Source organism: Aythya fuligula, chromosome 19 (genome assembly GCF_009819795.1).
Source record: "Aythya fuligula isolate bAytFul2 chromosome 19, bAytFul2.pri, whole genome shotgun sequence".
In the NCBI taxonomy this organism is placed as follows: Eukaryota; Metazoa; Chordata; class Aves; order Anseriformes; family Anatidae; genus Aythya; species Aythya fuligula.
The window spans coordinates 1738360-1765260 of record NC_045577.1 but is presented as its reverse complement, the minus strand read 5'-3'; the positions used below and the strand labels follow the sequence as shown (position 1 = coordinate 1765260).

General features: G+C 44.9%; 1 protein-coding gene across 2 annotated transcripts in view; it reads left to right on the top strand.

Annotated features, from left to right (window-relative positions):
* Nucleotides 1-26556, top strand: part of CRB2 (crumbs cell polarity complex component 2) — a 35826-nt gene extending 9270 nt beyond the window's left edge. Inside the window, exons 2-13 of one of the 2 annotated variants that reach the window (XM_032200164.1) lie at nt 24-725; nt 3026-3221; nt 3763-3902; nt 4379-4561; nt 5046-5159; nt 14544-15491; nt 16309-16853; nt 18630-18795; nt 19653-20520; nt 21648-21764; nt 22218-22344; nt 24798-25801. In XM_032200164.1, coding sequence (XP_032056055.1) covers nt 24-725; nt 3026-3221; nt 3763-3902; nt 4379-4561; nt 5046-5159; nt 14544-15491; nt 16309-16853; nt 18630-18795; nt 19653-20520; nt 21648-21764; nt 22218-22344; nt 24798-25025 — 4334 coding nt within the window. In that variant the 3' untranslated portion in view covers nt 25026-25801. Of the gene's footprint in view, nt 1-23; nt 726-3025; nt 3222-3762; nt 3903-4378; nt 4562-5045; nt 5160-14543; nt 15492-16308; nt 16854-18629; nt 18796-19652; nt 20521-21647; nt 21765-22217; nt 22345-24797; nt 25802-25994 lie in introns of those variants that run through there. The other variant, XM_032200165.1, reaches the window with a different exon arrangement.
* The last annotated feature ends 345 nt before the right edge of the window (nt 26557-26901 follow it).

Sequence of the window (26901 nt, the reverse complement as noted above, 5' to 3'; positions counted from 1 at the left end):
TACAGTGTCCGTTTTCTCAACAGGAACTTCATCCTCTGAAAATGACAGCAGCTGTTCATCGTCCCCGTGTGAAAACGGAGGGAGCTGCAAGGATTTGGAAGTGGGTTATCAGTGCACCTGCCCTGTGCAGCCTGTAGCCTACACGGGCACAAACTGTGAAATTCTCTATGATGCATGCGTCAAACATGATTGCCCTGCCCACAGCGTTTGCAACAGGACTGAAGGACTCCTGGAATACGAGTGCATCTGTATGCCTGGCTTTACAGGTAGTGATTGTGACATTAATATTAACGAGTGCGAGAGCAACCCCTGTAAAGATCCTCGTTTTGAATGCGTAGATAGTATAAATGGATACACCTGTAAATGCCGAATGGGACTGGATGGAGAAGGCTGCCAAACAGAAAGCTCTGTGTGCTCTAGCCACCCCTGCCTAAATAACGGGACGTGTGTTGAGGGTCCTGGGGACTATGCCTGCATCTGCCAGCCTGGCTTCACCGGGGCCCACTGCAAAGACAACATTGATGAGTGCGCCTCCAACCCGTGCCGGAATGGAGCCATCTGCCGAGACAGGGTGAATGAGTATAGCTGTTTCTGTGTGCCTGGGTTCCAAGGATACAACTGTGAAATAGACATCAACGAGTGTGCGTCCCGGCCCTGTAAAAACAATGGCACCTGCCTGAATGAGATGGATCACTATTTGTGCAAGTGCATCCCTGGCTACACAGGTACCTTTCATGCTCGTGTACTGGCCTGGTGGTTGGGTTACATCTCGCTGCTTTTGGTGCTCCACAACGTGCCTGGTCGTGGTAGGAGCTGTCCCGAGAAGCTGTTGTTCTACAGCTGAGTCTTTGATGCACAACTTAGATTTTTTGAGCGTTTTGTACTGTGTGTGAATGATGGCATGGTGCTTGTTTTCATGGCTCCCAGGCAGTAGCTGAGAATTTGATTTCCAGGGACGGTGTGGATGTTGAGAGACACGGATATAAGAGTGAAGGTGGGGGCGCTGCCTGAGCCAGGAGTGCTAGATACCAAGGAGATGTGATTAGCTTCAGTAGGAAATTACGGGAGACGTACAAGGAAAGAGATTTAGTATCAGGAAGAATACGCGTAGTGTTATAACTAAGTCCCAACAGGCATAACTGTCTGACTTGTAGTTCTTTGTCCTGTCCTGCAGGACTTGTCTGAGGGGAGTAGGCTTTTCTGGAAGAGAGTGGCTTTTAGGTGGAGATTTCTTTTCCAGTTCTTTGATGTCTGGAGAATGTTTTTGGCATGTGGCATAAGTATCCCTTTTATGTGCATCTGTGCTAATGGTGACTCAGAGAGTAATCTCCACCTGTGAGTTATCTGTGAGGGAGGCAGCGGGGGGTTCTCCTTTCTCTAGCCCTGCTTATCAGAGAGGAATGCGGCTGTGCTGCGCCCATGGCTGCCTGGTACCACTTAGCACATGAACTTTCTCAGCCTTCCTCACTGACACAGACTGAAGTGATTCAAGAGTTAGGTTGCTGTGAAGGAATGCTGCTGATTACCAGTGGAATGAAGAGAAGTTACAACATCAGGAATGCGGTCAGTGATGCTGAGTCACTCTCTGATAAAACTGAACAGAGCCAAGGGAGGAAAAAAGCAGAATTCTGTAGGCCTTACAATTACCACTGATTTTGAGTATTAAACGTGATTCTCTTTGCAAATCAGCTTCTTCTGTACCTTTTCCTGAATCTTCAAATAAGGATTGTGGGATTCCCCTGCCAGGGAAGTGATAAAATAACCCAGGTAGCTGGAGGAGTTTGTTCTCTGAGTTACTCTGATGTTGTGTACGAGCCTATGATCTAGTACTTCGTCCTGAACTCAGAGGCTCTGCCACCACTGGCTGCCAAGGCAGGTTGTTTCCTGGTGTTCTCAGCCGGAATTTGGGTGAAGGAAGTTTTGTATGGGTATTGACAGGTTTGAAACAGCAGCTTAGGGGGCCCACATTCCTGAGGATTAGGATGGCCTTGTCCATGTTTTTAGCCTTTACCAAGCAGAAGAGATTAGATGGATTGGCAGGTGCCACTGCGATGACTAATGTTTGGAGGTGATGTCAGGCCACAGACAGCCTGAAGTGGTTGAATACAGTACGGCAAGATTGCTGCAGAGCAGTGTGCATGGCAGGTCTTACTCTGTCAGTGAAAGCTGAGGTTTTGGACCAAAAATGCCTGACTTAATACTCTTCACAAGTAACAACAGCTAATGCCTAATTTTTAGTAACGTTTCATAATATGATGGCTTACTATTACCTAGTATCACTGTAATTAGCATTTTGCATTGCTTTAATGCTTTTTTCCCAGGTATCTCAAAGCAAGTTACAAATATTATTTAAATAAATGGAACAGTGTTTTGGAGAAGCAGGTAGAGATCACTTTTCCCATTCCCAAAATGCATCTGCCTCTGATGTGGAACACTGGATCTGGTTAATAGCAGCGCAACACAAGTGAGGAGTACCATGTCTAACTAAAAGTGTAAGGGTTATATCATATATAGAAGTTTAAATAACGCTAACTAGCAGCGAGATTCTTCTTTCCTCATCCCTGTCCTCCCTCCCCCAAAAGGATCCCCAGCCAAAACAGCTGTCCTTAGATTTTTAAGGAGTGCAGGCAAGTAAGATCAAGATTTTATGGCTTATTCAGCAAATGGATGTCATTTGTGAAGTGCTGATTGATTGACTACTTCAATGAATCTGCATGAAAGAAACAAAACCTTCATAAATTCTGGAAACTTTTCTTAGTTTTGTTGTAAGACTGAAATCCAAAATCCTAAACAAAACAATTTTGTTTCTAAGTAAAAATTAAAGGTCCTTAATTTGTAAGAATCGCATACTGTTCATAAGCTCCCAATGTTCTTATGGCAAAATTAGAAAAGATCATTATGGTAACCAGTTAGAGTTGGTAACCTTAGGATTGATGGCTTTAGTGATTCCAGCTCAGAAGTGGAGGCAGCACAGATATGCTTAGCTGGATTTTTAACACAGTTATTTCTCTCTTTTGTAACCAAGGTATAAACTGTGATGCTGAAATAGATGAATGTGCTTCATACCCTTGCCAGAATGGGGCCTCGTGCATAGATCACGTTGGGTTCTACACCTGCACCTGTGCACCCGGTTACCGAGGAATCCAGTGTGAGGTGGACATCAACGAGTGTGAGAGCCAGCCATGCCAGCACAACGGGACATGCCATGACCTCATTAACAGGTGAGAAATCAGTGTTTGGACAGTCGGATACTGGTACTGATCTAAAGTTCTGCGTAGTGGAGCCTGTCAAATTAGAGTAGACATCCACTGGGAGAATTGGATTTAGTCTTTCATACCTCCCAGTGGTTCCAGTGGCAGTACCTGAGAGTGATTAATAGCAATATGTGAGAGGACCCCTACCAGTAGCAAAACTCCTAGGATGCTCAAAGAAAGGTAGAAGATGGCTCCTGTTATTGCTTCCAGCTGACATATCAGATGCAAAGGGAAGTGATTTGCAGATCTTGATCAGCAAAAGCAGCTGCTGAGAACATACCTGTGTGTGTGTGTGAATCTGCCTTTTCACAGACATTGTGAGCTCCCAGACTGCTGGGGTTGGTCTGCTCTCTCATTAGCGTGGCCTGTTTGTGTGGATGGAAATGTCTTTTTCCTCTGCCCCACAAGTGGGTTTGAGGATGAACTCCAGCTTCGTTTGCTCTTTTCTCACACGGGACTCAGCAGTGAAATGAAGAGCATTCTGCATTGCTGTTTTGTTGTCCCACAGCTACCAGTGTGACTGCAGTGACACAGGCTTTGAAGGGGACCACTGTGAGTTGGATATCCTGGAGTGTGCCTCTGAGCCCTGTCTGAACAATGCCACGTGTGTTGAAGGAATCAAGAACTACAGCTGTGCCTGTTGGCCAGGTAGGTTAGAAATCTATTCTGTTATACCAGCATGTAGGCACATTGCAATGGAGAGGGCATTATAAATTGTCCTGTTGACAAAGTAAGGAATGAACAATTGTACTGCATGGTCCAGCATGATTGTTTTTTTGATTACCCAAAACAGTGAGGCTGCCACCACTTGTCTTTACAGTTCATTCCAGGATCTAATTGATCCCTTTGTTGAGAAAGGCACACTGATTCTCAACCATAAAATTTCCCTTCTCCTCTTTTCTGCCTTTTCCCATCATATGTTTATTTTATAATTAATAGTTCTCTGCAAATTGGCTATCTGGCTCTTGCCTTTGACATACTGAAGAAACTGGAGGACTCCGAGACTCCCTACTTGATGAGCTGCAGGGTCATTTGGCTTTTATTCTCACTTTCAAGGCAACCACAGTAATTGGGTGACCACTTCTAGTGAAGTGGTACGTGATGTTTACACTGTCTCCTGGCAGGTTACACAGGACAGCACTGTGAAGAGGACGTGGATGAGTGTGCAGCAGATCCCTGTTCCAACGGAGGTGTATGCCTCGAACGATCCAACCAGTCCTACTATGGAACACGACCTGACTTCCCCAGTGATTTCAGCTATAGCCAAGCAGCTGGTTTCCAGTGTTGGTGCCAGCCAGGCTTTGCAGGTGAACTATGCAGTACATGTTGCATCCTCACTGCACCTGTGGTTTGAGTAGATAGAAATGATGTTCAACTGAAATACTACCCACCATTTCCCTGGTTTATAAATAACTATAAAACATGGATTTAAGAGCTGTGGAAATTCCCTGGAAAGAGGAGCTAACAATAATAGTTCATTCTTTTTTAAAGAAAAAAATGAGTATGGTCCACAGTTGTGCAGAGGGAAATGGTTCAGAAATTCTGATCCTGCCCCGCTCCCTTTCATGACACTGGCAAATCACTCAACCTTTCCTTACTTCATTTTTCAGAATTGTTTCAATGATGGTATCTATTAGCCAGAGTGTCTGCCCAGACACGCTATAGTTCAAGGAATTCTTCTGCCTTTTGAGGTGACAAAAAGAGCTGCAAAATGTTAGGTGTCATTCATATCCTCTCCTTCACTGATGCATGCATGCACTCAAGATAGGTGTTTGTGTTTTCACTTCAAAGGGGAGACCTGCTTTACGAACATTGATGAGTGCGAGTCCCAGCCGTGTCAGAATGGAGGGCACTGCATGGACCTTGTTGATGGCTTTCTTTGCCGTTGCCTACCAGGTTATTCAGGTAATGCTGGCGAAGGCGGGTGGCTGGAATCAGGTCAGTCTGTTTAATGCTGAGTTGCTGTATTACTGCCTGGCTGCAGGACTGGACTCCAGCCTTGGGTAGCCCAGGCTGCTAAGCAGGACTGAGATAAATTGTGGAGGGCTCAGTAGTTGTGCAGAGGGAATTCTGCAGTTCAGGGCTCAAATGCCATGAGAAAATCATGTGATTTTGGTCAAGCAAGTAGATTAGACTATGGACTAGATTTTGAGAGAGAACATCAACTATGTAGAAGAGTCTAAGACTCTTAGATCTAGCAGGCCCGTATCCTGGAGTGAAAGTTCACCAGGAGAACTATTTTTTTTTTTGTATATATGTATGATGAATGTGAACAAAAAACACTTTCAAATAAAAAAATATAAATGGAAAAAAAAGAAAAACACTTAAAACTCTGGATGTCACAAGCCACTGATCGTAGCAGGTTGGATCCACCGGCACATAAAACATCTGTAAAACATATCTATTCCCTAACACCCCTGGATAATAAGAGCCAGGGATTTGGGGTTGAAGGCAGTAATTTGCAATGTTAGGAGGTCAAAAGGTCTTTGTGATGTGAGCAAATGAAGCCTCCTCTGTTTACAAGGGAGTGGGGAGTCTGGATTCTTACGCAAATGCCCTTCCTGACCCTAATGGGTCTCTGTTTTCTAGCTGAGAAACCAGGGGATAGTGAGTACTGCACGTCAGCTTTGTTGGGAAGGTGCACTGCTGACTGATACTAAACCTCATCTCAGTTTAGAATAGTTGTTCTCAGTCGTCTTGATCTTCAGATTCTATATGTACTCTCTGTTTTGAACAATTTAACACCAAAATAGTTTATAAGAAGGTAGAAGGTGGCCCCTAGCACGATCTTCCATTTGTGCATCCTGTATGTGGATGTAACCTTTCCGTGGTGTTCTTAGGCTGCCATCTCGTGGGGAAAAAAGAAAAATTTCCAACCTGAGTAAAGAAGTTTTTAACTTCTTGGAATAGCAGGTAGCAGCATTCCAGGGTCTTAGGTCCTTATTACATGGGAGAGTTTCCTATTTTCCCTCTCTAGTCATAATGGTTGAGCTGTGTAGGAGTAAGTCTGTCCAGTTGTTTCCTGGGAAGACCCATTACACAGGGGCTTTCACTCTCAGAATCTCAAGTCCACTCGTAGTTATCGCATTCTGTTAGTGGGCTGAATTCTTTGTATGGTTTTGTGGTGTATGTGGTTTGCTTTGGATTCCTGATGTAGGTTAGGCCAAGAAAAAAAATGCTTTTTTTAGGTGAGGCTTTTGAAAATAGGTTTTTACCTAAACTCTGCATTGCTACTTCTTGGGTAGTTACCGTGCTGCACTCGTGAACTGAGATCTTGTCCAAAGTGATGGCTTAACGTTCATCCTACTTGTCAAAATTCCCTCTCACGTACGTGCCCTATTCCCTTTTCTTCCTGCAGTGCCCCAGTACCCCTCAGAGTGTTCAGAATTTCATTTTGCCTTGCCAGACTGATCTGTTTAATCCTTTCCAATTCTTAGCATGCTCATAGGCGGAAAAGCTGACAGGAAAAGGATGGTGAGCAAAGGAGTGCTGGAGTTCATTCTGGTGCATCAAAAATTTGGGTTCATTAGTACTTGAAGGGGATTAGAAGCAGGTTGCTCTTCTGGATATTGCTTTTGGTGAAGGACTTTGTTTCAGCTGAGGTATTTCTGACACATTAACACAGTGAAAGGCTGGGAGCAGCCTCTGTGAGATCGGCGAGTGCATGTGGAGGAGTGAAGCTGACAGGGAAATAATAGCAATTAATCTCCCCTCCTTTGTCAATTAATCTCAGTACAGTCATGCTGGGTAAACAGCTTATTACTTCGTATTAGGATCACAGAACAACTTTGTGAAGCTTCCCATAACGTTTCTGCTCCAAACACATTTCTGTGGCAGCTTAGATCTGCCATGAACTTGGGTTTAAGCTGCCTCCGCTGATTAAAGTGAACTTGCTACTCTGAGGAATGCTTTCTTGGGGCGGCAGGAGGTTCTTTTGGCAGTTTTTTTTCTTCAGTCTGAAGAATTTGGGGGGTGTTGGGATAACAATGCAAGTCAGGAGAAATTCATTCTTTGCAAATTAACTGCCTCAGTGCTGTCTTAGGCTACAGCATTGGAGGGAGATGAGAAAGTTCTTTCTCTGAAATGTGGTTGTCGCAGAAGCAGTGCTTTGTTCTTGGGAGAAGTACGTAATAGGTCCTGAAGAGTCAGTCCAGCGCATTAGTTTGTGCTTTATAGAGGATGTGCCCTGAGAGGATGTAAGAAGTGTGAATTAAAAGATTTCATGGGTATTAAATGAAGTGAGAAGGAGGAAGAGTCTTGCATAGTCTTGGAAATTATGTCAGTTGTGGCCAAGAGAAAAAGCATACTAGGAAAGGTCAATCTTTTAGGAAAAAAAACAGACAAAATTAGTTATTTACATGTAGGAATAATTTCAGTCCATCATGTATATCGTATATAATAGTTTAGGCCAGGACAAAAAGAAAGACTGGTGCCTCTGCTTGGAAAGAGAACTGACTTTTAACCTGCAACATGTTACCACTTAAGTAGAATTTGGCTATTTTTAAAACATTTCAATTGCTTGAGCAGAAGGAAGATGTGTGAAAACTGGAAATTTCTATCTATCGCATTCCACTTTCTGTCATTTTTCTGTTACAAACCCTCTGAAATATTTAACGTTATTTTGACCTTCCTCAAGAATTTTTACAAATGATTAGGTACAAAATAATTCTCTGAATTTAAACTGCGTGACTTAATCTTGTAACTCTCACAACTGCCAGCGTGTAAGAATGGGGAATTAAAACATCTAGAAAACGAATCACCTGATCCTTTAATTTCTTTAGAATCCTTCTGTTTCAAAGAACATCATAAGCTGGCTTGGAAGACATCGTATTTAAGTATTTTATCTTCCATATCATTGTACTATTTAGAATTTTCATGACAGTGGATTTTCCCATCCTCGTGATATGTCTCTAACAGAACCTAGTCTGTACATATCCTTAAGCTGACCCTGGGAATAGAAGCAAAAGCAGATTGTAATTAGCAATATTTAATATAATGTATCTAGAAATATGCAGTGACAAGTAGGGGGTCAGAACCTGTGCTGCCTTGTGCTACACGGATGAGTTCAATATCTGTATTTCCAATCGGCAGTGTACAGAGGCTGTGTGTGTACCTGTGCGTGTACAGAAATCAAAACGTGGATCTTCCTGAAGAGGTGTAATGTTTTCTGGTCTTCACACTGTTATACTTTACTGTTGCAGTGGACAGTTGAATGAGCACAGTTGAACAAGCACCACTCTTGTTTTCTCTTGAACAGGAACAGAAGGGTCATCCTAGCTGTTATAAATAGCATTTAAAATTGGGGCTGGGATAGGATGATGCATACATACAACCAGCTGTGACTATCTGGGAAGTTTTAACTCCAAACAAATACTCAACCATATCCCTCCCACTTCAAATATGTATGAAATTGACTGGTATGTTTGGACTGAGCTCACTCAGAAGAAAGTAAACAAACAGCCAGAGTTCTTGGAATGCTTTCTTTTAATACCTCAAAGTCATACTGCTAATACTCTGATTTCTGGGAGCTTGTGTTTGTTTGGACCTGAAATTGATACTAACAGAATCCTGAAGTTTGGGGAGAAGCTCCCAGATAACATCTCTTCACAGAAATAACAACCTTCTCCATGTTCCTCACAACATGGAAGTGCAGTTCCTCTTCTAGAAACTTTACAGTGTCAGAGTAGCCACTTTTTTTTTCTTTTTTTTTTTTTTTTTTCCAAAACCAGATCCACAGAGGAAAAAATGAAATTGCAACATCTGATTTGATAAGGTTGCTAATGGAGAGAGCGAGCTTTGATTCTGCAGTCCAATGGTTGAGCTGGTGCACTCAGCATGGAGCAGGGAATTTCCTTCCATTCCATTCGATTTCAAAGACACAGATTGTGGTAGTTAAACCTTGAGACTTGTCTTTGTGACTGTTGTCCAGTGGAAATGTTTGTGCACACACACACACAGAAAGGGGCAGATGGAGGGAGAAAACTGCACAAAGTGCTGGTCCCCTGGTCCAGGCAATGAAAGCACTGCAGAGCAGGGGCTGCGCGCTGCCTTCGGAACTCCCCGTACTGTGTGGTTTGGGGATGGAAACACAGCTTTTGGTCTTAGCCTGTTAAAAGGAAAATCCATACTTTGGCCTTGATGATGGAACTTGGCAGATTCACCTGAGGGGTGGAGAGGACAGGAGATTGTCTCCTGACTCTCTGCTGCTGGCGCTAATGCTGCGGGCACTGCAGGGTATTAGCGTAATGCAGCGCGCACCCCCTGCCATACACATTCTTCGTGTCAGCACTGACAGAGGCCAGCTGGGGAGGTTTAGAGCAGGGCTGGATTAGATCTCACTGCAGCGCAGGTCTCTGCTATATTGGCCGGTTCCATCTCCAATCCCTTTTTGTCTGACTGGCATCGGGGAGCTCACACACGTCCTGCTGTTCCAGTGCAGCCTTTTTGCCATTCCCCACCCCCGTTCGCCCCCACTTTTCTTCCTTTACTGTCACAAATGTCCACAAGGAGCCGGCCATGAAATCTGTGCTGATTGGCGTGATCCTGAAGGGAGTTTTTCTGCTAGCAGGTAACGAGCTCTGTACAGTAATTGCAGTGTGTCCTGAATGCTTGCGTGCCTGCCCAGGGCAGGGGGCTGGTCGTGCGCGTAGTGGTAGCTGGTGGCATGCGAAGGACTGAATTCACTAGGAAGGCAGAATGTTTTTATTTTGAAGAGACCTGAAGTTTTGTTTTGGAAACTTTAAGGCCAGGAATTTCCTCATTGCCTCAAGATAAACGCAGAGCAGCCAGCATGCTCTGTAGGCATCTGTGCTACAATTCTGACTTGTTCGGAAAGCCGGGAGCCTGCAGCAGTCAGTCGGGGAGTTGTTCTGAGGCACGGGTCCCTGGGTTGTGCTCAGGTGTCCTTTGTGAACACACCGGTGTCTCCTGCTCGTTCTCTGAAACATTACATTTGCTTTGCAGAGAATCGTTTTGCAATTTCCCTTTTTCTTTTAATGATTTTTAAACTCTTCTATTGAGAAGTAGTTTTTGTTTTAAGTCAGGGGACAAACCCTCTGCTGCCCTGTGCACTTCTCCATCTCCTCCCCCACTGTCTCCTTGAGCAGTAGTGCACGGTGGGAGAGAGGTCAAATCAGCGAGTTGCCATGGAAATGGCAGTAATTGTGCAAATATAATTGTGGCTGGGTCTGTTTGGTGCTGCTAATTCTCTCTCTCCTCCCACCTCTCCCTTCCTCCCCCCCATTTTTCTTTTGGTCATAATACAAACCCTAATTAGGATGCACCAGGGAAAGGTTGTGAGGAATTCAGTTGTCTTACGGGGAGAGGGCACACCAGCGCTGGCCGGGAAGCCCTGCTGAACTCGCATGTTTCAAGAGCTGGGCCCATGAATAGTCCTCATCCTTCAGGTTTTTTGGCACGTGGCAGATAAATTAGAATCTTTCTGTTTATGTGAGTTTTTTCTTTTAATTTATGTATCTGTTGAGCGTACTGCAGGAGTCACACACTTCAATGAATCTCTGCTCACTGATAGCAACCAGTAAATCCTGACCTACAGTCAGAGAGTGCTGAACACTCGGATTTGCAGAACACAGCTATGGAACAAGACCGTTCTTACCACATCAGTAACACATCAGAATTTAGAGAATAGATTCCTATTTGAAAATAATGCGGACTGTTAAAGCTCATCAACTTGTGGCTGTATGTTTCTGACCCAGCCCCTGTGGTTACTGGGACTGTTAGCTTGAATGCTGCTAAATTAGCTGGACTGTTTGAAAATAATTGTCTCCAGGCAGCAGCCTTTTAACTAACACTTGTCTCATTTTTCAGATAACGAATTCCATTATTTTGCATTTTTTAATCTTTATAAGAAACTCATTACATATTTTAAAATCTAATGATATAGTGAATCACGTTGGCAGCCTTATTTGTTCTTACTATCAAGAGTAAGAACAATAGTAAACATTTGAGATAAGAAATGTAAATGGTACATAAAAGACTTGGTAAGAGTAAATTGTTTTTAATATATACTTAGAAAAAGATGCTTAGGCTTTCCTTAGAGAAGCAAATTAGTTTTAAACTTCCTTTTTCAAAATCTTGTTTTTTTCCTGAAGTAGGGAAAGTTCCTTTACTTTGCTGGAATCCCTTTCTTCATTTACACCCGGTTCTCTGCAGCCAAACCCAAAACTACAGACCCCTCTGCTGAGATAAAACTAGCACCTAGGAAGCAATAATGCAGTAGAAATCTCCTTCTGTCTTACTGTGGTGTAACTGAAGAATTTGACAAACTGGTGATCTTCAAACAAATCTGACAAAAATCATTGGTGATAATAGAGGAGAAAAGAGGGCAAGAAAGCTGGCTGATGAAGGGTTTGATCATCACCAGGCACATAACAAGCCAGGGAAGCAGCACTGGGCTAACTGCTAAGCAAGGGCTCACGGCAGCTTCCAGGAAAAATCTGTTGTTAGCCAGATTTGGAGAACTCTGGTGCAGTCTCCTCTGTTCCCAGTTTGTTTTAAAAACTGCTTCAAACTCAAGGCTGACGCTGCACCGGCTTCTAGGAGAGGCAGAATATGTTGTGTTGTTTTAGAGGCCTTTTCCTTCTCCTGCCTTAGTGCTCTGAAGGCTGGCTGTTTGCAGGCAGGAACAATGGCAGCAAGAAAGACAACGCTTGTTTTTAGCTTCTCTAGGAAAAGCTGCCCTTCGCTCTGCTGCTAGGTGTTTCCTTTGCCTGCTCGTGAGCTGTGAGGTTAGACAGCAGCGTGTAAAGACCTGAAGTGCCAGCTCGTTCTTTTCACCCATTTCCAACAAATAATCGAGAAATCAAACCAGCTGCATCCCATGGGAGCTCGGTGTTTAATTAGCCACCAGCCCGGGGTTGTGCACTCCCCATGGGGACTAATTTGCCACCTGGTGTGCAGCGCTCACCCACAGGTGTCAGCTGGGAGCCTGGGAAGCAGCGCAGGCAGGAGTTGTGCTGCTGTTTCGTGGGCTGAGTGTGGCAAGAGGAGACACGGTCGGGCTGGGAGGGGAACAGGGGGCACTGGGGCTTTCTCCTGCTGCCAGCTGGCGCCTGCCTGCCTGCCCAGGTTTCGCAGAAAGGCAAAAATTCGTGGCATCTCTGCTTTTGTTACTCAGTCTAATGCTCTTTTCTTCTCTTTGCCCTGGTAAATTTTAACAGCTCTGATCTCAAATGGGCGGCATGTCAAGCACTCGGGACTGCGCTCAACCTAACTGCCTCTCCAGTACATTTGACAGCCTCTGCCCCTAAGTCCGACTGCAAATCCGCCTCTTGCAGCTTGGAGAGTCCTTCAATCCACTGATAAGTCAGGAAACCCACTCTCTGTAATTCTACTGCTCTGCTGTTTTTTCTGAATTCCAGCTGATTTCTTCCCCTCTTCTCCCACCCTGGGATTCTCCAGGTCTAGAGACATCCCGTATGTTCATTATTCCAACGCATTTCCTTCAGTGCAGCCGTAATGTTGTCCCAGGATCTCGATTCTTCTCTTATTTCTTCCCTGACTGTCTCGGTTTCCTCAAGAGTTTTCTTGCCAGTTAAGATCACACCCCAGGGTCTGTACGCTGAGCACTAATTGCTGGGGAAAAAAAGCTGTGCTGATGTGGTATTAACAACTCTGATATCAGCTGAGCTCCCCTTCAAGGCAGACATTACTGGCCAAATTCCATGCTTTTGTACAGTCACTACACACAGTAGTTCTCTTCTAGGTTAGGAAGAGAGGTGCAGCCATGTCCTAGAGGAATCTGAGGTAATGTTGGTGACAGAACAGCTCCAGCACAGCTGGAAGAGCAGAATTACCAGAGCCTCCCTGTTCTGTTTCAATGCTTCACAGAGCATGATAGGTGTTACAGCCTTACACTGATACAAAAGAACACTTTGGAGCTGGGAGCTGGTGCTGAGCCTTCACCTATCTGCACAGATTGCAGTGCCAACAGCAGCCAAACGCTCGCTCTGAAAGGAGTAAGCTGGTCAGGCAGCAGGGTTGTAGGGGTTTGTGCAGGACTGTCATTGCTGGGGTGAGAGGTGGTTCCCAACATCAGCATACAGGTTCAAGAAGCTTCGTATCTTTTAAAATTTCTTTTTTCACATTTCATCAAGTCCAGCTCCAGTACTTCTACTGCACCATCTCCCCTCATCTCTTTTTCCCTCAGGCAACTCTCTAATCTCTTTGACATGCTCATTCTGGCTAGTGGCTTTTCTTTACAAATGTCTTTTGTGTTTTGATTCCTCTCCTTTGTGCGTGAATTCCTTCTTTTTCTTTCTGCTGTCCTCATTCTGCTTGCTGGGTAGATTCTGTGTGTAATACTATTAGATGAGGATAATCCATGCTTGGCTTATCTGTGTGACTGTCTCTGAAGATTAGTGAAAACCGATGTTATGGGCCAGATAAACAGTGAACTGGTTCAGGAGGGCTCTTCTGTCAGTCTGGAGATGCTCAGGAAAATGACAGCTGATTTTCATTAACCAGATTTGAGTGTAATGGCTTGTAATTTACTTCAGCCCTGTTGGGATCCATGTGCCTCGAGGAGACGTGCTAACTGCACTGCAGTGCTTTTTACCCAGTTCACTTCTGCAGGACTGGACGAAACTGAAATCAGCTTCAGTGCGAGTATGACTAAGTGCCTGTGGAGCATGTTTTGTTTGTTGTTTGGTAATGACCTGAGTTTTGTGAATGTCTTACAACTGGAGGGTTGGTTGTCTGGGATTGTTTTCCAAAGTACGGAATTTGAATTTTCTTAACTGAGGCTTCCCGATAACTTCCTTGGCTGGTGATCCAGTTTGATGCTGTCTGCAACAATGGTGCCCAGAACATGCTCCAGTCAGATTTGTAGACTTAATGTGAATCTAAATGTACCAAACCTGTGTATGAAAGGCATAAAATCCTCATCGGTGCTGTCTTGTCCCTTTAATATCCTCTGCTTGCTCTCTGTGCACACTGATCAGCTGTGGTGTCTGAGATCCTCTGGGAGAGGGCAGTGGGGCTGTTGGATGAGGCAGGCTGACTGGATGAAGCTCTGCAGACAGCACCCTCTTCGCAGCACCTGGAAGGGCAGCACAGAATCATCTCTGTTGCTTGTATGTTAATGGTAGGCCTCTCTGGTGAGTGCAGGCGCTTCTCACTGGCAGCCCTAGGGCTTCTTGTGGCTTCCTGAAGAGAAGAGCTCAGGGCCTGGCAGTGCTGGGGAGGGCGGTCTGTGCCTCGCCGGCTTGCTCAGGGGAAGGGAGTCACAATCCCCTGCAGTGAGATCCCGTTTCTAAATCTCTTTCGCAGGTGTGGAATGTGCTGTTAACATCAATGAGTGTGAGGAGGGTCCCTGCAAGAATGGAGCTGTCTGTGAGGATGGCATTGCTGACTATACCTGCCACTGTGCCCCTAGCCAGGATGGCATTGTATGGGGAGGGAAGAACTGCTCTGTCAAGCTCACTGGGTGCCAGACGCATGACTGCCAAAATGAGGCCTTGTGCATCCCCACCTACCAAGCTGAGAGCCATGGCCACCTGTGCCAATGCCAGCCTGGTTTCTCTGATGCCACATGCTCAACACCAACAACATTTTCCTTTGCTTCCAGAGGGTATCTCCTCATTGAGCTGCCCGTGAACAATCAGAGCAGGAGGGAGATAGCAGGAGATCAGCTTGCCAGTGTGTCCCTCCGGTTCCGAACCACCTTGCCCAGCGCCATCCTTTTTTACCGAGGCCATGAAGCTGAATACTTGTTCCTGGAGCTCTTTGATGGCATTCTGCATGTGGGACTGAAGAGGGAGGATGTTGGGTACCTGCTGCTCCTGGAGGGGCTGAGAGTTGATGATGGCCATTGGCATAAAGTCGAAGTTGTTTTGCAGAGCACCGTGCAGCTGAAGCTCTGGCATGACTCTTGTGAAGCAGGCGTCTGCCTGCGGAGCTCTCCTGCCCCTCACGGCACGGCTTCCATCCCTCACACCTTCCTCAGCGTGTATATCGGAGGTGCTGGGGATCCAATGGCCAGCAACACACACAGCCAGCAGGGCTTCGTCGGCTGCCTGCAAGACGTGTGGGTGGATGCTGAAGCTGTGCTGCCGGAGGACCTCCCGGTGAACGAGTCGTCCCCGGTGCGGCTGGGCTGTGAGCGGACAGAGTGGTGCCTCTCCGGGCCCTGCTCACACGGCGGGCTGTGCGTGGACCTCTGGGCAACGTTCAGGTGCGACTGCTCCAGGCCTTACGGAGGCCCTGCGTGCTCCTACGGTAAGTGCCACGGGATTTACATCTGCCAGCTCATCTGTCAGCTGCGGCTTCAAACATGCTAGATAAGCACTGATGTTAGCTCCAGAAGCAGTATTTTCTACTTGACCAGAGAGAGGAATAAAGCAAATGCCTCTGTAAATAAAATTCTCATTGATCCCTTGTCTGTCACTTGCTCCTGCAGGAAAGACTGTCAGATTTGTGGTGCAGGCGTGATTCCTTGTTGAGCCAGAGGCTCTGACTTCCACTTTGTATTAGATCTAAGTGACTGTAGGAGGGCAAGGAAGTTGCTGAACTACAAAAAGCTGAGCTTGAGATTTTAGGGTTAATGGGAATGTATTGCTTTATAAATAACAGCGTTAAAGGAAGCTCTGTGACAATTTGCCGTTAAAACCCCACCCATTTGCACTGTTGTGTTCCTGCAAGGCTTATATTAACATTGCCCATTTTTGTTTAATTCCTGAGCCTAAATGTACCAAGTACAAAGTTGTTCTGCTGTTAACAAATTTACAATTTTCAAAAGCAACTTGGCGGTTTAGAAGTCCTTGACTAAATCTGCTGGGTGGCAAGGTCTCTGCTAGATCTGCTTTTCCCTCTTCTGCTACTTGCGTGTTCTAAGTTCTTCCCCTCCAGGGAAAGCAAGGACACTTTCACCTACATCCTAATTTTAGACCTATGTGGGAAGGAAGCAAAATTACCCTGATACATGTTGACAATGTTGGGAAGAAAGGTCTTGTCTCATTCACAGAGGTTACAGTGCCCTGTGCCAGCTGCATTGCCCTTGTCATGGAGCTTATGCACATTTCTTTTTCTCTTCTAGAGCGCCCAGCAGCAACATTTGGCCTGGAGAATTCTACCAGCTTTGCCTCTTTCATCCTTTCTGATAGCCTTGGTGCTGACTTCAACATCTCCTTTTTCATTCGTAGTTTGAAACCTAATGGTTTGCTATTGCAGATCAGCAATAGAACAGACCCTTGCCTCACGATATACTTGAAGAATGGCAAGCTAAAGATAGAGATGTTATCTACAGATACTGTGACATTTCCAGAAAATGTAGTTGATGGGAGAAGACATTTGGTAGCTCTGTCTGTCCAAGGAGGAATTGTTGGTGCCCACCAATCAGACACATACGTGGAGCTGGGACACCTTGTAGGAACACCTCTTTTAGCTGGCTATGAAGTGTATATTGGTGGGCATCTGAACCCAGGCAGCACTGATGCGTGGGGAGGCTACTTCAAAGGCTGTTTGCAAGACATCCAGCTGAACAACCATGAAATAGAGTTTTTTCAGGTTGAGAACTACAGCCTCCCACAGGAACAAAATGTGAATCTGGTAAATGGATGCATCTCTGATAACACCTGCAAGGTAAGAAGTCTCTTGTTTCTCTCTACGTGTGTGCAGTAGTTTATTATAGGTCTGTGATTACAAAAGAGTTTGCTGCTTTTACCAGGAAACTGAGGTTTTTTTAAAGCATTGAAGGAAATGGTACATGGTCCCAGATGCACTTGTTTCACTCAATATCCTACACACAGTTTAAGCACCAGGTTTTATTCTCTAGTTCCTTTTCCTTTTATTTTTTTTTTAGCTTGTAGAACTTGGGCAGCTCTGCTCTCCTGCTGCCCACCTCTGTATTGCCATTGCCAAGCCCACGCAGGCATTCCAGGCACTACCCTCTAACCAGTAAACCTTCCAGTTCCTCTCCTCTTCCTGTTTCAGTTGCACAGCCTCTTCAACCAAGAATTCATCAGTTCAGCACCAACAGCTTAAGGAACTGTCCTCGTTGTGCCCTTAGAGGAAGGTGCCTCTCCTTTATGCCACCATAAAGCAGGGGAGCCCCGCTCCCTAGAGTTTGTCCTTCCTGCTCGTAGTGCTATGAAGTGTTGTCACTTCTTTGGCATTGGGTGTGTCCTGCCAGTGACAGAACACTGCGAGGCTCTCAGGAGCCTTAAAGCTGCTTTCACCTGTTTCACGCCTTTCCTCTTGTGTCTCGTGTTTGTTTTCATTCCTTCTGTGAAATGTTGGTTACTTTAGTTGGCTATAATTAGGCACTGTTTGCACAGTGTGTTGCTGTAGGGGTGTTAAGGATTATAATGGTGCTGGAGTGTGTTTTGATGTCATGAGATGTCAAATACTTTGACTAAATGAGACCGAACCTGCAGGGATTGGTGCCTGATCTATTTGTTTCTAATAATTTAGAATTGCCTTTAGCTTATGATGACTTTTCTCAATTTTATGTATTTAATCAGCAATTACCTGACTTCATTAGGCTTCTTAGTAGATAAAGCACCATTATTTCCATGCTGTCTGATTTTTATTTTTCCTTTTTTGTTCAGGCAGGAAAGGAAAACAGAACAGGACATCTGTACTCTTAGACCTCACTCTTATGTTGTAACTCCTGTCTCTCTATCCTTTTTTCAGAGGATAACTTTTCAAATCTGAGAGCTGCAGACTTCTCTAATGTGAAACTATGGGGAAAACTCTCTCATACGTCCTGTAACGTTACTGATCTGGGCAGCTGTTTGCTTGGATTTGAACACAGACAAATGAACCAAAAAACTCATCTGAAGAATAGCAGACTCTGGTAGATAATTTGTATCAGAGGCCACAACAACAAAAATAGTGGCAAGGAAGGATGTGTTTCCTTCTCTCAAATAACTAAATACAAACCATCAGTAGTAACATTGTACTGCCTGGTGATACGCAAGCACAAAACCCCTCTTTCACAGAGTGATGAGGACTGGTGCCCAAACCCTGACTGCTGTGCGTGTGTGCACCTGAATCTGTAGATTTTGCAACAGTTTGAAGGTCAGCATGTGCAGACCAGTAGCAGTAGGTGAGATGCTCTCTGAAGTACAGGGTGCTGCAGATGTCCTGTCAGCTGTCCTGTTCCACACTAATGGAGTTCTGCCTAGAGTTTCTGTCGATCAGCAGTGTGTATGGGGAGAGGCATGGTCTCAGGAATTGCTTGCATAGGGACCCTTGTGCTTCCTTTCCTACCATTGATTCACTATTTTAATTACCCTTATTTCTCATTCACTCACTGCTTGTAGTAATCTCTGTTGTCACGTTTCCTTCTACCAAAATCTCATAGATCTGAACATGAACGGCACTGCTCCTGCACTGCACTGTTTTGTTTTTCAGTCCGAGCCATGTCAGAATGGTGGCCGATGCATCGTCACTTGGAATGATTTCCATTGTAGCTGTCCAGCAAATTTCACTGGGAAATTTTGTGAAGAGAGAGTCTGGTGTGAAAGTGACCCGTGTCCTGAAGCTACCACATGTGTAGACGTTCTAGCAGGATATGTGTGTAAGTACTGTTCTCCTGTGTATGTTAGTAAAGTCTGTGTGTGTGTTAGCAAAGTGCCTACACTCAGTATTTCTAGTTTGTACTGTTGCAATAAATACAAACACATGCTGCAATAACAGTGCTGCAATTAGCAAGCTGGGAATGATGCCCAAGTATGCACTCTTACAGGCAGCATGCATTTTATGGATTTACTACCACTTTGTGCTAGAGCAAAGACTGTACTCAAAGGTGTATTTTTTTTCCTGTCGCCATGACTGTATCAGGGAGGAGCCAGTTCACTGTTACTCCTGCCTTATCATCACTGCAATGCAAGGGCCATCTTGTTTTCCGTAATGTTCCTCCCTTTCAAGAGTCTCAGTTGTTTGACCAAGTAAGACACAATTAAGTATTGCAAATGTGTCTGTTTTCACCTAAGACAGAACCATGAGTAATGAAGAAAGCTAGTTAGCTAACGATTCCCTGCTGGGGAGGGAATGTTGTTAGAGGCTACAAAATGTCCTGAACTCGGTGTTGGTGTGTTCCCTGCTCTGCCACTTCTCAGCAGCCTCTGATGTATTACTTTCCTGACTTGCATTCTAGTTTTCTATACTAGCATAAGGGCAATAGTTGTATTTTTGTGCTGTGCTGTGACACTAATGAGTAAAAATCGGTACGCAATAGCTGGATATTATTATTAGAAGTGTAAGTGTAAACAGGAAGAGCTTTAATGATGCCAGCCGCTAGGCCTGTAATCCTACTTACACTAAGCTTACATGATTCTTAAGGAAGGGAACCTGCCAAGAGTTTGCCATTGGTCTGTCTCTAATGTTACACCTGCTGTCTTACAAATCCCTGATGCTCTACCCCTTTATCTATAGGTCTGGCTAATGCAACATTTACTAGTGACGGTGCCATTGAATTTACCACCAACACATCGGTGACCAGAACGCTGAGCAGCCTCCACGTGGATTTCAGAACCAGGGACAAAGATGCTGTTTTGCTTCGGGCTGTGGAAGAAGTGGATTCCCTCCAGATAGCCATTAAGAACTCCTCCCTCCTTGTTGCCATCAGGAGTGGGAACAGTATTGAAGGTGTCAGCTTCCTGAGTAAGGAGTCTGTCACGGATGGTGCCTGGCACACAATCTCTGTGTCTATGGAAGAGCCGTCTGCTCTTTCGTCCAGATGGGTGGTTGACTTGGATGGGGCTGTTAACGTGACTCTGCAGGGAAGTGCTGGGAACTTGGACTTCTTAAAGAACAATGCACCGATTGTTCTAGGTGAAAACTTCACTGGCTGCCTCGGACAAGTGAAGATAGGGGGGATCTACCTGCCATTCACTGCCCACCTCTCGTACCCTCAGCCAGAGCAGTTCCAGCAGTCGAGCAGAAGGACCGTCCCGCTGGGCTGCACGGGGGCTGATGTTTGTGCTTCCAGCCCGTGCCTCAATGCCGGCACCTGCCAGGACTTGTTCAACTCCTTCAGCTGCGCCTGCAGTGCTGGCTGGGGAGGGCTGCTCTGCGAGTCTAACATTGATGACTGCCAGCCAAACCCTTGTGTTCATGGCAACTGTGTTGATGCAGTAGCAGATTTTCAGTGTGATTGCTTCCGGGGATACATTGGGAAGAAGTGTGACATCAACGTGGATGACTGTGTGCGGCACCAGTGCCAAAATGGAGCCACCTGCATTGATGGGGTTTATGGCTACTCCTGCAAGTGCCTGCCCCATTTTTCAGGACCTCGCTGCGAGTAGGTGCCTTACTTGTTTTGAAGGGGGATAGAGAAGCACCCAGATAAATTGGACTTTTGCTTTGGGACACTCTGGGAAAAATTTTCCCTGTGGGTATCTGGTAGATAAAAGCACCTAAATTCTGATGTTAATTTGAAGGTGCTGTCCAGGTCCAAATCCTCACAGAACGGTTCTTGCCCTAGGATAAGGAGCCTTCTTTCTTATGTGGGTCTCATGTTACATTTCAGAGCCATTTAAAGTGAAAGTCCTATAGCCTGTTGCCACATCCATCTTGCATTCCTATAAAAATCCATCTTCTTCAGGATTTGACATCCACCTGACATGTTGTTGTAGTGATTTAACAAAACCAACCCACTTCCATGCTTATGAACTGACAGGAGCCTCATGGCCCCCAGAGGATGGAGGCAGGTTGTGTTCTGAAGTTTCAGGTGTACTGAGTGGCCTAGAGTGCTAGAAATGGTTCCATAGAGGATGGGTTTCTGGGCAGTGTGCAGGAGAGAGACAATCTAATCTGTGCTGAAAATGGTACATAAGGTTTATCTTTATAGCACTTGTATTTGTTTGGATAAACTCCAGCATATTTTAGTCACAAAGGTATGTCTCATATTGGTAAAGGAAGCAGAAACCAACATATTCTTTAGACTTCCATGTACTCATGCCTGTTCAAATTGAACGCTGAGATAGATGCTTACATGGTTGAACTTCAGTTTTCAGGTCTACCTAGGTTGAACTTCCTGTTGTTTTACTTTGTTTCTGGTGCAGGTAATTATCCAGTGCATGCATTATTCTTTTTGTGGCCTAGCTGCGCTACAGTTTGGTATTCCTGTCTCTGCATATATTTTTCTCAGCAAGAATAGGAAACTATGTGAGAAGAGTCCTAGTACTGATAATGCTTGTGTGTATTGTGCTAGCAGCACAAACTTGTTTCTGGGCACATTTAAAATCATATGCTGATATTATGGATTATTTCTGACGCTTTTCCCTTCTCAACTCATGTCAAAGTCCTTCCCAGAAAAAGCAATGACTATGCTTATGACCCTTGTCAGCACAGTCTCCACTGTATCCAAGTATATTTTTACCTTTCCCCACAGTGACTGCTTTAAAGGCTGCCTTTTGTTTTTCCCAGATGGCCGTTCCCACCTGAGCAGTGTGGTAAGAACTTCACTTGTCTGAATGGTGGCAGGTGCATCACTGAGACCTGGGGAGCCAACTGCAGCTGCAAGCCGGGTTTCACTGGAAGAAAGTAAGTGCTATTTTTCTGCAAAGGAGCTTGTGCTCTGATTCTCACATCCATGGGATAGCTGAAAAGGTTCAAATGTTTCATCCTCCTCTATATCCATTTGCCAACTGCTCCAAAATTGTAAACCAGGTTTTATTTTTAGAAGAGGTGGGCTTGGTATGATACTGCTCACATGACCAATTTCACAGTATGGAATGCTTCTAAGTATTTCTTTTACCTCACGAGGATTTGTTAACTGTGCTAGAGAACCTTACTGGGTTCAGTCATCCAGAAATGACAAAAAGAGGATTAGTGCAAAAGGGTAAAACTTCCATGATGCTGGACCTGCAGAAAGCACAATGCAACAGGAGCTTTTCAAATAAATGAGGCTTTTGTAGGCTGTATGATCTTGTGTTCTATTGCACAAAAACATATATGAGAAATTTAATTTAATTCTAATACACTTTTCTTTTCCAGTTGTCAAATTAATATAAATGAGTGTGATCCAAATCCTTGCCAGAACGGAGGTACATGTCAAGACTCTGAGAACAAATATGAATGTTTGTGCAGTGCCAGCTACACTGGAGAGCGCTGTGACATTAACGTAAGCACTTCCTTGTCTTTTCTTTTGGAAGCTCCTGTCTGTTCTTCCAAACTTCGAGTTGTGAGAAGCAGCAGAAGTAGGCTCAGCAGAATCCTTGGTAGTAGGACATCAGTGGTACTGCCTGTGTATTGTATGTGTCTTGGCTAAAGCGCACTGGTAAGCACAGTTGGCACCAAAAAAATGAAGCGAGAAATAATTTTTTGGCAATGCTGTTGTATGTTAGTCTTCAGCATACAAGTAATTGCAGCAAATACTTCTCAGAATCTGCATGTTCTGCCAGATGGTTTCCAGGGCTGTCTCTTGGACTTCCCTTAGATTTTTACTTTGGACAATAATCAAACTATTGCAGTTGGACCTACAAAAAGGAGATATTACTTATCTGCCTTATGCTCATAGCGGTGGTACAAAAAGAAAACTAGGGATTTTAGTTACATCATTTTTAAAATAAGAACAAAGAAGACAAATTTGATTCAAAGCCAGGAATGACTGGCAGCAGATTTGATTCTTGTGGCTTGTTAAGGCTGTTTTCACTTTCACAGTATAAATAAGGAGGTAAGAATAGACAAAAAATACGAAGGGGTGGGGAGGAACAGTTAACAGTGAATGAAAACTTCTGCAGGTTCTATTAAATAGGAAGTTGTTGGGTAATATAAAATGCACAAATTGCAGGAAAACCAGGAATGGCCAGCTGAGTTACTGGGTGTGACAGAGGTGTGTAATGTACCAAATAAAGGGACAGTGCCTCAATAGTGAGATATTCAGTTGTTAACGGGTTACAAATACTTTTTTATGCTGATACTTTTTTAATATGAATGGAATACTTTCCGTTCACCATCTTGCACAGCCTCCCAGTTCCCTAGAGCATGGGGTTTCAGCTAGTATTTTATCATTTTTTCTGCATGAGAGTCTCTGTCTCTCCAAAAATCATCTGGGTAGAAGTAGATGTGTTTGAGATGGGAAGTCAAGTGAAATCAAGCTAAGTGTGATTCAAGTCTAAGTGAAAATGTAGCATGCTTCTTTCTGCTGAGTCTGCTTCTGACCAGATGGGCAGCCTTTGTGATGCTTTACTTTTCCTCCATAAGCAAAGCATTGTTTTCTGAGCCTGGAATCCTTCCTGCATGGAAGCTGTTAAATCATACGCTTACTTTTTCTCTGTAAAGATGTTGCATGGACAGGTGGCTTGTCTGGTAACCTGGGAATGCACTAACCCATACTGCATGGAACAGCCTGCGCACCAAGGCGGGGTCTGCTGCTGTTGCTGTTACTAAGACTCACGTAGTGCATGTGCCGTGAGGTCGCTCCTGACACTTCCAGTTTACGTGCATAGATTCCTTCAGGTACCTCTGCTTCTTCTATCCAAAGACACTTCTTGTAGATTCTTTCTGTTCATTTTCATCATCCACATGACTTTTTGCAGAACAGTCTTTCCTTTCCCTCTTAATAGGACAGTTCCTGTGGTGGGGGGGCAGGGAGAAGGACACGCTGCAGCTTACAGGTGTTTGCTGTTAACGGTGGCTGTAGAAGCAGAGGGGCCAGCTGCGTTCTTGCTCTTCCTCCCTCCCACCAACAGTAGCAAGTAAGGAGCATGCAACAGGCAGTAGGAGCAGACTTCTAAAACCTCCTGTAGCACTGGTACTGTGTGACTAATCTGCATGCTTGTGCAAAACGAGAACTAACCAGTAGCACATGGCTTGAATTTTGGCTGTCTTAGAGAGACGACTTTAGCTTCAGTCACTGGAAATGGCAGAAGGACCTCCCAGAAGGTAGTCTGGGGCTATTCCTTCTGTGTATTGCTGTGTGACGTGGGCAGAGACTGCATGGCATCCAAAAGCTGTGAATAACTGAGCTTGAGCTTGAATTCTGTTGCTTTTATCTGTGAGATGGCAGATACTATTTTTAACAGTAAGAAGTATTTCCCATTTCTAGGCTTATTGTAATTTTAAAGGTTTCTTTAATGATAAAAAATCCACTTTTTTTTTTTTCTTTTTCATTCTTTATTGTTGTGCTCCATACTATCCTTAATTCTACCAGCAGCTGAAGAACGTTCACTTGACTGCATTTCTCTGCTCTGTATTTGGGCCTTTAGTCTTCTCCATCTCCCATCCATGTACTGACTTTAGCATCATCCCCTTCCTGCTGCATGTTGTTTTCAACTTCTTTCTGCTGAAGAATATCATTGCTGAATGTCACTAGTTTTGAATTAGAAGAAAATTTCAGATGTCGTTACGAGCTGTTCTTTGTATAAAAAGTGTTCCGTTTAAAAAAAAAAAAGACATTTTGCTGAGAGATTAAGCAAGCATTCACTGTGCAGGTGCCCTCAAACCTTGTGCTTGTCCTTGTACACATCTGCTTTTTTTTCCTCTTTTTACTTCCTCAACTTTGACCATGTTGGGCTCTTCAACTTTATTGTAACCACTGGAGTTTCATTGTTTCTCCATTAATTTCTTTTACAGAAAGGGACTCCAGGTGCTTTCTTCCCCTCCCCACTAATTGAAGTAGCTGTCCCTGTAGCCTGTGGCTCTTTACTGCTCCTCAGTATTGCTCTCATATTCATGGTTCTCACTGCAAGGAAGAGGCGCCAGTCAGAGGGAACCTACAGCCCAAGTCAGCAAGAAGTGGCAGGAGCTCGGCTGGAGATGGACAGTGTCCTAAAGGTGCCACCTGAAGAGCGGTTAATATAGGCACTATCCTGACAAGGAGATGTACCTGCGAGGTCTGCTTTGACCTTGATCTTTTTCCAGCACTTGCAGCAGCAGATCCACTCTTATCTCAGTTTCCTTAAGGCATGGTAATGAAGACCTGGATTTAGAAGTACAAGGCAGACTGTATATGCGATAGCTGTTCCAGCTGGTTTCATTTAATTGAGTCAGTTGCACACCAGTGGCTCATAGTGAGCCTCTTTACCCCCTTCTGTCCTGCCCCATGGGCTGCCCCCATACTTTTACCCCAGTAGGAGCTGTTGAAGTGCACCGGCTTTGAAGTTGGCATGTTTAAATCTGCAATGGCACATTTAAATCTGTTTAAAAGGCAGGGTTAAATTGGGCACTAACTTAGAGCCAAAGGTCTCTATGTAGTTTTAAGGAGAGTTGGATGGAGGATATTTACAGTTGCTTTATATATTCTGCTCTCTTTTTTGTTAACAACTGAACACACTCAAAGGCATATGAGGTTTTTACAAAGCAATCTTCAACAGCAACAGCAGCTGTGACCTCCTGTCCTGTGATGGACACTGTTTCAGGGAATTGTCATTAATTACAGAAATCATTGTACAAATCAATGTTTTATGAAGTAATGTTAGACATTCCCATGGGTACCATACAAGAAAGGTACAGCCACAATGACGTGGGTTTGTGAACCAGTGCTGGAGCTGGCTGCAGTCTTGGGGTGCCAAGTACTGAACTTGTGCCTTGCATGGGGCAGGGGGTGGGTGGGATGAGCAGGTAAACTTCTGCAGTGCCTGGACTCGTGTGATAGAGCAGGGACTAGGGTACCTAGTGAGGGAAAGGGGGTGGGGGAACTCAGGGCGAGCATTGCTGTCATCACCCTGACAGTACCGATGCAGTTTAGTGAGGCAGGGGGACGGGAAGGAGGGATGTGGAATGCGGTGCTGTCCATGGGGAAGCTCTCAGTAACACCCTGTTCTACCGCAGCAGCCAGTGTGGGCGCACCTTAGTAACTCCTCCATTGTGGGAGCTGTCGGGGCTGCAGGGGCTGCCCTTCTCCTTGCAGTTGGTGCAGCCACGGTGATTGCCATGAAGAGGAGGAGAGCAACTCAGGGAAGATACAGTCCAAGCCGGCAGGAAAAAGACGGGGCTCGAGTGGAAATGTGGAACGTAATCAAGCTGCCACCAACTGAGAGGCTGATATAACAAGTGGGGTCACAGGTGGTGTCGTCCTTTCACAGTCATGGAACTGTTGCAGCATTTCGGTCTTAGGCCAACTCGTTTTTGTTTTAGTTTTTGTTTTGTAGGACAGGTCTGTACTGCTTTAAGCTACTTACAGGACCCTTGGCAGTAAGATTCAACTGCTTAAATGAACTTGGTAATTTTATGTTATTCCAGTTCATCCCACAAAAGCTTTGTATAAAATTGGTCTGCAAGCAAGAGCAGTAAAGTCTGGGGAGAAAAGAAAAGCCCTGGAGGCGGTGACAGCAAGGAAGCAAGTAGTGGCTATGGCGCAGCAGAGGTAAGGTGTGTGGACCCATACCAGAACACAGAGGTAGAGGCAGCTGTGTGCTGCCAGCCTTACCCATTGCATCCATCCGTCATTTCTGCAGTAACTGTCACTGCTGGCAGTCAGGGTCACTGGACCATGCAGCTAAGTGAGGAAGGTCTAAGGGTGGGGAACAACTCACTGTATTAAGAAATTACAAAACAGTGTGCCTGTGCCACGGCAGGTGACTGATGGAAGGTAACTCCTAGAGCAGCTGCTGTCCTTCCACAAGAGGACCACAGTGAAATACCAATATGCTATAGTGCACTTCTACTAAAGCTTTTTTCCTAAGACTAGACTAAACCATAGGAATATATTAAGTGCCTTTCTAAGACTGCCTCACCG